This window comes from Boleophthalmus pectinirostris, unplaced genomic scaffold (genome assembly GCF_026225935.1).
Source record: "Boleophthalmus pectinirostris isolate CB_2022bp ecotype Guang Dong unplaced genomic scaffold, ASM2622593v1 HiC_scaffold_2, whole genome shotgun sequence".
Taxonomy (NCBI): Eukaryota; Metazoa; Chordata; class Actinopteri; order Gobiiformes; family Gobiidae; genus Boleophthalmus; species Boleophthalmus pectinirostris.
In genome coordinates, this window is record NW_026571152.1 from 15,523,429 (window position 1) to 15,535,593 (window position 12,165).

The window sequence follows — 12,165 nt, forward strand, 5'->3', positions numbered from 1 at the left end:
TAAGTCCACCAAGGCACCATGACAGGAGGAAAGTTATAATCTACAACAACAGGTAGTCATAATCTATGACACCCATGGATCATTATGTTATAAATTGCACATTTGAAATCACAGTATTCAGTACTAAAATGGCTTAAAAAGAAACAAATAGGAGCTAACATAGTCTTAAATGCCATCACAACAAAGAGCCATGTAGCTGTTGGCACCTCTTATGGATAACTGTATAACTAATAATCACACTGGCAAGTAGGTAATTTTTTTTTTCATTTGTACCAAAATGACTGTGTGATGCTGCAGAATCCTAGGCATATCACTGATTAAGAAAATAAAAATGGAGAACAAAGTGAATACAGAGAATTGGGCAAATGCCGGTGGCAGTAAAAACAGGTTGATCGGCAATATGGCATTTTGAAAATAAGTGATTAAAGATTACTCCAACCTGCAAACTTCCAGAGGATAAATGAGAAACGGAAACACCTAAAACGTGGTTAAAAGCTCTGAAATGTTGATTTTGAAGAATGGGTCTGCTTTAAACAGGTGAATAGCGGTACCAGCTGAAGCTAAGTGTGCTGTCTACAGATGATAAAGTGCGTGCTGTCTATTGCAGATCAGTTCCTGTACTCGGGCACCTCTTCAGACTTCCTGGGTAAAGACGCCTCCTTCACTCGCTCCCTGGGCCCAGCTCCAGACCAGCACTACATTAGGACGGAGATCTCACAGGACTACTGGATCAATGGTACACGCACACACAACACTCACTATTTACAGCAGAAAATATAGGTTCTATACTTACAGCAGCCCTTCTCAGATCCACAACTCAGGGCTCTGGTTGGTTTATGTGACAATGTGATGTGATGTTGTAGCAGGACCACACTCATTAGAATTTCTCAAAGTGAAACAAAAGCATAGATAAGAGTCGATAAACAAACCACAAACCTCTGGACTGCAGCCCAAAAAATACCCTGTCCTTTTTTAATACACAACCACCATATCCATAGGGCACACAATGACACCAAACATTTATTATTACATTAAATAAAGCTCCGCTGCTACTAAATTGTTGAACAGTACGGTATCGTCATTCACCACAGGTATAGTTGTCACATGCTGACTACAGCTCTTCCATACATCTCTACAGAACACACCCTCCTTTACCCATAGGTCCTCTAGACTTTTTTCTTCTATAAAATTTGCTTTTCTTAACCTCTCTCTTTTCTCTACACGGAGGATTTATGTGTTAAACATGTGTGAATGAGACAAACTCCAAGTATGTTTGCCTTGAGAAAACAACATTACAACATAGATTAAAAAAGCATAAAATGGACACTTTAAACCAAGGCTGTGAGGTGGGGCTTTTAGATTAACTGAACAGTAGTTTAACGACACCACTGATAGCTGTTTTACGATGCTTGGATGTCTCCTCCATCAAACTGACGACACCAGTCATCCGAAGTGTCCCAATTCTCATTTTTTTCACCCATCCACGCCAGGCATTCGTGCACTTTAAGAAAATGTACACTTCACTGGAGTACGCGGTGTGTAGTGTGGGTATTGGGGCAGTGCCAAACACTTGATGTTAGGTGCAGCTGGCCCATAGAGACCTGCTTATTACATTATGATTAGCATATTTCAAACATAAATGGCCACAATTACTCCACATGTATTCCGGGACAACCATTTTTTTTATTATGACAAATAACATGACTGTATGTACAAATAAGATTACACTTAAAAGCCTTGTACCTGATTTTTCCCATGTATACATGCAGAAGTTCAGACTTTCGGTCATTGGTCATTGCATACTGGGAAGGATTTTCCAAAACAGTGAGCATCAAACTGCCATGTTTGTTGTCTCAGTGGGATGCGTCTATTGTCAAAGCCAATCTTTTCTAGTCTTTTGAACCATAATACTTTTGTTTCTGGTTCTGATATTGTCATATTTTAGTTATGGAATTCAGACATCGTAATTGTGTGGTTGTTGGATGTCCTAATGGTGAAAAACTCCTCGAAAAACAGGCTTCATAACTGCAAAAGGGAATCAGATCTGTGTGACTGCAAAGGAAAAGAAAAATAGTGAAAGGGGAAGGCAATGGGCAGTATTGATACACAGGAAGGATGAAAAAGGTAACCTTTGGCTGCCTAAGAAATCATCCCGCGTTTGCAGCGAACATTTTGTTTGTGGAGCACCATCAAAGCGGGATCCCGTTTGTCAAACGAAAAGTGCAGAAGACAAACAGGCTGAGCTAGCACTTTCTTGTTCGTCTGGCTTTACATCAACATCACGCCTTGGTCGCATTGCGGTGGAAGATGTTTCTTGGCAAACAACTGGTGCCTTTTGCTTTGGCGGTGACTTTTTAAATTCGTAACCAAGGTTGAGTGAGGGATCGGGATTTTAGCTTTGTTGGCGCTCCACATACAAAATGTTTGCTGCAAACTTGGGATGATTTTCTTAAGCAGCCAAAGGTAACCTTTTGCGCAATGACCAAAAGTCTGAAATTTGTGATGCATGTATTATAGTGAAATCTCTCTTGTCCCAGTACAGATATATTATATAAGCAGTGTGCCGTTAGAATGCTAGTTGTTGTTAACTTTACTGTCGATAAAATTACACTCTGAACTATGAAAGTTGTGAAAAGCGCTTATTAACTCATCTTGGTGAATAATTAGGATGCTCCGAATGCATAAGATAAGTGAGGAATAACTTTGGACCACAACAAACTGTTTAAAATGAACTAGAACAGTTTTTTCATGTTTTTAAGATTGTCAAAATCAGGTACAGCACCTTTATATACAAATATAATGTAAAGCTAAAGCAGAATTTTGACCCTGACTCCTCAACACTCAGTCTCTACATATTTTATTTAAATATTGACTATTAAATAAATACTGTCTCATATAAAGCTTCCTTCTCTCCACACACCTCTCCATCCCTGTGCTCTGACTCAGCGGTGGAATATCCGGAGCGCACTTGAACATACCGTGACTATTGACACAGCAGAGCCAGTGTGTGCCCTCTGCGCGTAGCATTCCACTCCACAGGAAACAGCACACACATTCATTTAGCTCCAACTTTTATATGAAGAATATGCACCAGCCAAAGCAACACCCACCAGGAAGATTTACAGTGAGGCACAGGGTCATGACCTCAGGCACGTCCTCACAGGGAAGCAGCTTCGCGAGGGGAGGTTTGCAGACTGCTGTAGGCTAATACTGTACAATAAAGAATAGTGACAGGAGATTAACTCATTTCAGAATGTTATCCTTGATTTAAAAGCGCTCTTGAAAACGTGAAACAGAACTAGTTGATTTCAAAGAGTCTGCAGAGGTCAAAAGTTATTCCTCAATTAGCTTGTGCATTCCAATTTAATTATTTACAGTGATGAGTTTAGTGCTTTATGCCACTCTCAGAGACCAAAGATGAGTTTTGCCTTGATGATAAAGCTAACAATTAGCATCAGATGATAGAACACTTTAAAATTAGATGCAGACAGGATTATTTCTAGAGCTGCTTATACTATACTGTAAATCTGTACTGAGACAAGACACATCTTGCTCAAATACATGGGAAAAAATCTGGGTACAGGCCCTATTAAAGTGTACTATGTTACTGCTTGCATTCAACGCATTTATCTTGCTTTGTTCAATTCCAGGTGTTTTTATTGCCCAATACCCATTGATGGATGAAGTAATCAATTTAGTTACTTAAATTACGTAAAAGTGCAAATACAGGGGCAAAAAGTGACTCAAGTAAAAGTATCACATGAAAAAATCTTCTTAAAGGGACAGTCCAGAATTTTGGATATAGGACCTCATTTCCTAGTGAGTCAGAGTGTTGGAGACGTGTGGAGACACTTTTTTAAAATATTCCATCCAGTCCTTGTATTTGCAGAGGTCGCTGGTGCTAGGCTAGTGCATGTCAATGGCCATAGTTAGCCTGTCACTAAAAACAGTCTTATCCACTCCACAAAGCACCCGAAGCAAATCTATTATTACACCAGACTGTCGATGTGAATGTCTGTGATGATAGAATAATGTTTGAAATAAAACTAAACTTGCATCGCATGAATTGCTGCATGTTGAGGGACTATTTTATCAGCAGCAGCCGAATTTTATTTTGCCGTTAAGCTAGGTGATCTTAGTCCACCGCTGCCAAGCTTTCTATCAAGAAATACAACTCACTGCTGCTGCTCAGACATAAATCCTTCAATGCAAGGTTGGTTTTACTTCTAAAATTATTCTGTTGACACAGACATTCACATCGACAGTCTGGTGTAATAATAGATATACTTTGGGTGTTTTGTGGAGTGGGTAAGACTGTTTTTAGTGGCAGGCTAACTATGGCCATTGACATGCACTAGCCTAGCACCAGCGACCTCTGCAAATACAAGGACTGGATGGAATATTTGAAAAAGTGTTTCCACACGTCTCCAACACTCTGGCTCACTAGGAAATGAGATTCTATGTCCAAAATTCTGGACTGTCCCTCTAAGTAAAAGTATTAAAGTCCCTCTAGAGTAAAAAGAGTAAAAAGTACTTTGCTGAGATTTTTAGAACAATTAAAGGATGAAATGTAATGTATAGTGTATTTTGATGGAAGAATTTTGAAGATTGTTGCTGATATTAAGTGATCCAACTGATTCTTATTTTTCTAGCTGTGTTTGTGTTTGGTTTGCTCAAAGTTGAGATGAAAACTCAAATAAAATGTGATAAAAACAAAAACAGTCTCAGCTATTTCAAAGTACTTTTTACTTTTCAGATCAGATCTAAAATGGAGTGGAGAAGAAAGAACAGTACATGTTCTCAAAGTATCCATTGTAAAATGTATTTAAGTAAAGTACAGATACCAAAATTTTGTACTCAAGGAAGTAGTTTTACTTTTGTACTTTGTTACCTTCCACCACTGCCAGTACCTCCAAAATGGTTGTGTTTATTGCACAGATGAAGATAGAAAAACATTCGTCCTTACTGTGAGCAAGCTTGCATTTCCACAAACCTGATTCTTACTTGGCCTGGAGGACGGCCTGCTTGTTTCCATGGGAATGTTGTTTTTTTGGATATAGCCTCATTTTTCACACTTTGAGAATTCCATGGAGAATATATGGTTTAAATTTTTTCCATGGAATCAAGCAGTTGACGTGCCACATCCGGAAAGTTACATGCTGATGTTGATTTTTATAAGCAAGAATAGTACTTTTTTTTTTTTTTTTTTTTATCTCCAACTGCCTTGGATGTCTTTGAAAATAAGCAATGTCAGTCATCTTCCTGTTAATTTTGATGAATTGTCATTGCTGTCAAAACATGGCCACCCAAAACTAACTTTGAGGTTATGATACCAATACATTTTCGCTTATCTATATATTCTAGTTCAACTTCTTCATCTCCACACATGGCGTCCACATTTCACTGTGGTTCTATAGATGATTCTAGTCTCCTTGTCTCCTCCCTTGTCTGTCTGTGTGTCTGTCTCTGTTGGCGCAGAAAGGAAAAGCCCCTGGTTCCGTGCAGTCGTGTGTCTCTGCTTAACATCTACTCTACGCAGCAGTCCAACATTCTGAGCCCATAGAGTCATGAGCCGAACACACACGCGTACTTAAAGGGATCACCCATGGTTTTGGCAGGGTTTCTACGGGCTGGGCTGCTGTTGATGTAATGTCAGTGCAACAGTCTAAACTTAAGTTAGGAGTTAGGACAGCACAAACAACCATCTGGAGAGAGAGAAGTCTTCAGAGTGGGTGATATGGGGTTAGCTATTTGGTAAAATTGCCATATCATGAGTCAGAAATTTCCTCTTGAATACAGGTTTATGCTCAAACAAGGACATTTCCCCACCAAATATAGCTTTTAAAATTGTAAACAATTGTAATGCTGATTTATTCTTAATGGCCAAGTTGCTTATGTCATAATTTAGTGTTATGGTTTTCAACTTGATTATCCAGTCAGAGAGCAGAATGAGCCTCACATGAGTCTCTCATGGGTTGCCATCTTCAATGCTGAAGTCCAGTTGGTTTAAACCTAAAAAGATTCTTTCTGATCTGACTCCTCACTACCTAAACCCCAGCACCTGCAGGCTATCATTAAATAGTGTTTTATGCAAAAATGACTTTTTGGAATGTTGTTCTCTCATCAAAAACATGCCTGAAGAGGTTTGAGATGTCATCCAAGCATATTTGAGTAATCTTGTAATCTCTCCTGGGCTCTATTTGGGAGCCCAGCCCACAAGCCTACGTCACCCATGCTCCCACATGTGAATTTTCCATAAATTTACAAAACATAATACAAAACAATACACTGTGACTTCACAAACCTGATGCAATGGGCAGTGGGATGAATGCTGGAGCGGGCATTCATTGTCAAAAATTAAACTGAAAGTAATTAAACATTTTAATATGTTGTTTTGGGTGATTATATCATTTTGAAACAATAAAACATAAAGGGGTGATCTAAATATGTTGTGTGTGTTGTGTATAAAGTATAATACCACATCTTTAAAGTCTTCTTCCTGCTAGCTTCCAACAAGAGCATTTCCAGGTCTGTAATATATAAAACTCCTCACAGAGTACTTTGAAGTATTTTGTTGCGGTCTGTCCCAACCCTCAATGGAACTTAAAGTGACTCTAGTACGTCTTCAACACTGGAGCGTGAACACGGTTAAATAAAAGTGACACATATGAATGAGCTGAGAGGAGAGGGCTGAGTCTGCTGTCAGCACTCCCCCCGCCGCCCCCCCACCTTGCTGCAGTGTAGACAAGCCCGGGACCGCCATTGAGCCACTTTCACTTCTCTATTAGACACACAAGATTAGATACAGAAGGAACAGAGGGAGTGTCAGCCATGTTTGTTTTAATTACACCCACAGATTTATACCCAGGATTAGCTCAGAGCTTCCAATAGTGCGTGCAGCCGTAACAGTGAGAGTTGTGGCTTCATCTGGAACTGCGACTGCAAGAACAAGATAATTCATGATAAAGTATTGATTTTGTCCATTAGGGAAAAATATTAGGTGCTTTGTATTGGTTTGTTTAGTGCATTTCACTTGTTTGAGTAATTCTGCATTATTAGTCTGTCTACATCTCCAAAACTCAAAATGTCTTGTTCCACCTTGATGCTATGAAGTAATATTCAAGTTAACAGCTACCTTTTGCCTTTAGTTCAGTAGAGATTTGCAATTCCAGGTCATCTAAATCAGGGGTCCCCAACCCTCAAGCCGGGGACTATTACCGGGGCGTGGGTTGTTTGGTACCAGGCTGAGAAAGTGCGAACCCCCACTCCCCTACACCGCACAGACCATCCCCCCTCCCATACGTCATGTGGACCGTTCCCCGTTCCATAAATCGTGCGGACCATCCCCCCTCCTGTATGTCGTGTGGACTGTCCCCTGTCCCGTACATCATGCGGACCATCCCTCCTCCCGTAAGTCGCGTGGGCTGCGCCACTAAACCAGAACTAAACCAGGTCTAAACCAGGACTAAACCAGGTTTAAAACAGGTCTAAACCAACTCCCTCCGGTCTGTGAAATATTGTCTGATATAAAACTGGTCCATGGTGCAAAAAATGTTGGGGACCACTGATCTAAATGATTCTAGTGAAGGTGTCTGGAGTTTAAAAACACAGTGGAACACTCATGACCTCACAAGGTGGAACAGAGTGTTTACTGTTTGAGATTAAAAAAAAACAAAACTTGAAATATGCAGGGTTTGTGTGTTAAACATGTGTGAATGAAACAAAACAAAACTCTAGGTATGTTTGTGAGGAAGCATTGTAATGTAGATTAGAAAATAGCGTAAAATGGACCCTTTAAAAACTGTCTCAAAGTTCAACAATTTCAGTTTTTTTCTGAAATAGTCATGTCAGTAAGTCCACACATAATCAGTACAGAAATGCAGGACTACTACAGCCAGTGACTAATTAACAGCTCTTAAGAAAATGGCTGACCGATTATATGTTGTATGTGTTTATTCCATCAAAGAAGGTCTAATACTATTACTTAACTGAACTCTACTACAGATCTGTGGTGCTTGGAGGTGACGGGGAAAGCAGCTTACAAGCATTCTACAATGTGGTATACAACTGAAGTCTAAATAGTATAAGTTCAATATGTCTTTTAGAACCTAAAGTTTGAAATGCAAAGAACTCAAACCAGGATTTAGAAGAAAATGCCTTTTGGTCAGTATACAGTGTTTGTATGGATAGGCCTTGAGTGAACGAAGCCTTAATTACCAGGATTGTCCATGTTTTTATTAGTAGGAGTAGTAGCACTGACTCACCCCCACATTTTGCCTCTGTCAGTCAAATGGCCATGACGCAAATAAAAAGCAAAACGCAACTAAAGTGCAACTGTAAATTTAGTTCCTTTCTACTTCAGCCAGTCAGTTTTTTGGAACCATTTTAGAATCACTATGTCTTTTGCAGCAGCTGAACCATCAGCCTCCTCATCCTCTCAATCTCCTCTTGTGTCTATGCCCCGTGTGAAGCTATGCCCTCTGTCGCTGTGTCCTTAGGCAAGACACTTCACCCACCTTGCCTAGTTTGAATGTGGTGTGTGTGAGGGTTGGGGGTGACCAGAGGGGCTAGTGGTGCGATTGGCAGCCTCGCTTCTGTCTGTCTGACACAGGGCAGCAGTTGCTATAATAGTAGTTTACCACCACCGAGAGTGGAGTGAATGAACAATGACTACAGCAAAGTGCTTTGAGAGGCTTTGACAAACCTGTAAAGTGCATGAAAAGTGTTAGACATTATTAATATTCACTTTCTGGTAGAGGGTCTGCCACCACACTGATGCCATACTATAGAACATACCAGGTGAAGCAGGTAATGACTAGCCTAATTCATCAGCCGGTTTCACTTCATAGAAACCATCTGACCTCGCAGCATTAGAATTCGTTTGCTCGACGGTAGGTGGGTACTTTTTTTCATTCATTCAATCGCTGTTATTTGGTCGTGATGTATGTAATGCGCCGCTAACGGGGCTAACTGGTATATTAAGTTTTTCCCAAATCCCATAGGAAAAAGGGCAATAACGTCTTTCCCCTTGATAAAATTCACCAAACATTCTGTTTGTTCCGGCTTTAAATCCTCGATCTCGGGAATCGTTGCCAACACAAAATATATGGTGCTTCACTGAGTGGCTGGTGCCCGGACCTGCACTTCCGGGGATTTCGCGAACTGTCTAGTGTATTCTGATTCCTGACCTAGTTGTTAGGGAGAAATGAAATTGAGCAGAGGCACTAGGTGGCGCCAGGCTAGCTAGGTGATGACCTTAGACCAGAAAAATGATATAGTGCACCTTTAAGCAAGCTCTATATTTGAGCTGGACCTCTGCCAAACACTGCATTTAACTTTTACATTCACATCTTTATCACATTATAAAAAACCCTTTATCGCCGGGAATAGATACATAAATAACAATATGAATAAATAATGCAGGAGTACTCACTGAAACATGCAGGTCTGGGGTTATGACTCCTGGTTGTAAACAGTAGCAGTGGTGATTTAGCACACAAGCTAACAGGGCAGATGTGAATGCACTATCCGGGCATTAAACCAGACCACACATGTATCAGGCTATCTCTGCACGAGGAACCAGGCTGTAAATAAACACGCACATGGTAGAACTATCATCTCATGGTAAAGGACACATATGCAATTTTTTAACCATCTCATAATGCTGTTCTCTCTTGAAAACGTATCTGGAGTTGTATTTAGCTTCATTCATACTTCTTTCACTACGGGCGATGTAACTGACTTTTACTAAAAACAGAACTAGTTCTTTTTAAATGGTTTGCAGTGGTCCAGAGTTATTCCTCATTTACCTTACACATTCTGAGAATCGTAATCATTTACATTGTCACTGTAAAACTAACGATATCTAGCATGCTAACAGAGCACTTCCTGTTTCCTGGACTGTTAAACACTCTGTAATTAGCTGCAGACAGTGCACAGCGATCTCAGTTTGACCCTTACATGCACTAATACAATACAATCTCTACTGGGGCGAAACAAAGTTTGTTTACAAGGTCATCCTGCTTTGAGCCTCTGAAATGGCTCCATTTCAATTTTCCCTGGATAATTACATAACGGGAAAATGAACCTCGGACTCTTTCTGCTCAAATTGTGTTCATAACAAACACGTAGCCTTATTGGCATAGCAGTCATGTTGCCCAGTGGCTTGATTTATTTCTTTTGTCATTACCACTGACAGCAGAGGGCGTTCTAATGTCTATACACTGCATTGGAAAAGCAGATGCAGTTTTCCAAATCTAGTCATTATTTTAAGTTAGAAACCAAAAGAGGGAATTAAAGCCAGAATAATGCATGTTATGTTAACTCACATATTCACATTTTGCATAGATTGTTGTGTCACAGGTAAAAATCTGGGCTTCTCCCCTAATGCCTTCATTTTCAACCAGAGTACCAGGGGAAAAAAATGTCCAGTTTGTTTTTAATAAGCATTTATTTTAGTGTGTCTTTTAAGCAAACTCCTGCAACAAAGAAGCTAAGCAATCCCAAAGTCAGTCAGCGGCACATACATTATTCATCACATAATATATATGATTATTCTTTCTTTAAACAATGTCATTTGGTAATGTTTTACTCAATGGTCTACCACGGAATCTTCAACGACAAAAATGTGCAGCACAAAATTGAAAAACACTGGCCTTATCGATTCCTTAATTAATTTTCTCATTGTGTCTTCCTGTTGCTGACAGCGGAGGGAGCTCTCATGCATAATTACCTCATTGGAATTGGAGGGGTAGTTTATAAAGTGTTTTCCAATATAAGTTAGAAAATCCAAGTTACTTTTTCCAAAGTGTTGTGTTCAAAAGAGAATTACCAGAAGAATGCATAATACGTGTTGCTGAAGGTGTCTCTCCTTTTGTGTGTGCAGAGGCTAAGTTCATCTCCGCTCACTCCATCTCTGACACGTACAGCCCGGATGACGACAAGATCTACTTTTTCTTCCGTGAGGCGTCCAGAGAGGGCAGTGACAAGACCATCGTGTCCCGCGTGGCCCGAGTCTGCAAGGTACTGAGACACTGTTACAGGAGTGAGCTGGGGTGGGATCAGGGGAAGGAGGGCGCTGGGGCTGCTGGTTTGGTATTCGGTGGGTGAAGGGTCAGGAGATAAAGTAAAAAGACCATTATAGATCTGCTCGATTAATTGCAATAGAATCAACATTGTAATTTGAATGGCTGAAAGTAGCAAATCTTCCATCAGTATCCCATCTTATTCAATGCTGTTGTCTACATTTTTAGTGAGCATACTGTAATAATTTTTCAAAAGGGTGAGACGCAGACACTTTTTACTTTTTTCCTATTGACTTTGTTATGCAGAGATCACTAAAGAATTGCTATAGGATATTCACTTAGACTCACGCCTTCACTCTTCTCTCTCATTTTGGCTGGTACACTCACCTCACAGTAAGAAGGTTTTGGGTGCGACTCCCAGTGTGTTTTGTGTTAAGCACGTTTCTCTCTGTGTCTGGGTGGGTTTCCTTTGGGCACTCTGATTTCCCCCATCAACCTAACACATGTAAAGTAGGTCAAAGCCAGGGTGCTACCGTGGCTTTGAAGGATGGGTCAAATGCAGAGGTTCAAAAACATACACAGACTTCACACTCCAAATTTCCCTTTTAAATATATAGACCACTGACCCCAACAATCAAGCAACACAAAAACATCACAACAAATCTTGCAGTGAGTTTTCAATTATATTTTGAATTCAAATTTGTCAATATGTTCCTCTCTGGAGCTTTAAAGGTACCCTATGCAACTTTTCTGGTGGGGGGATCCATCATATGCTTTTCTCCATGGAAATGTCATTGCTTTGTGTGAAATGTTTCACAGTATGGTATTAAACTTTTTGCCCAAACCAGACCAAGTTACAGGTTAGATCTGTGGAGAGGCAACCCCGCTCACAGTCAGAATTTTTCCGTTTTCTAGATATTTTTGAGCTGTAAAACCACCTGTAATTGAAAAAAATGTAAGGTAGAGCTTGTTTAATGCCATACTGTGGAATATTCAAGGCAGAACAATGACATGTGACAATCCATAGAAACAAGCAGGTGACGGACCCTCCACCAAAAGAGTTACACAATGCACCTATAAACATACACCATATGAAAAAATAAAAAGATTTTGGTAGTCCTTGTTAGAGCCATGCTGCTAA

At 40.1% G+C, this 12,165-nt stretch overlaps 1 protein-coding gene across 1 annotated transcript in view; it reads left to right on the forward strand.

Moving 5' to 3' along the window:
* The window catches only part of sema3d (sema domain, immunoglobulin domain (Ig), short basic domain, secreted, (semaphorin) 3D), a 61,648-nt gene that overhangs the window by 19,895 nt on the left and 29,588 nt on the right, over window positions 1-12,165 (forward strand). Inside the window, exons 6-7 of the mRNA XM_020934719.2 lie at window positions 608-736; window positions 10,886-11,022. Coding sequence (XP_020790378.2) covers window positions 608-736; window positions 10,886-11,022 — 266 coding nt within the window. The remainder of the gene's footprint in view (window positions 1-607; window positions 737-10,885; window positions 11,023-12,165) is intronic.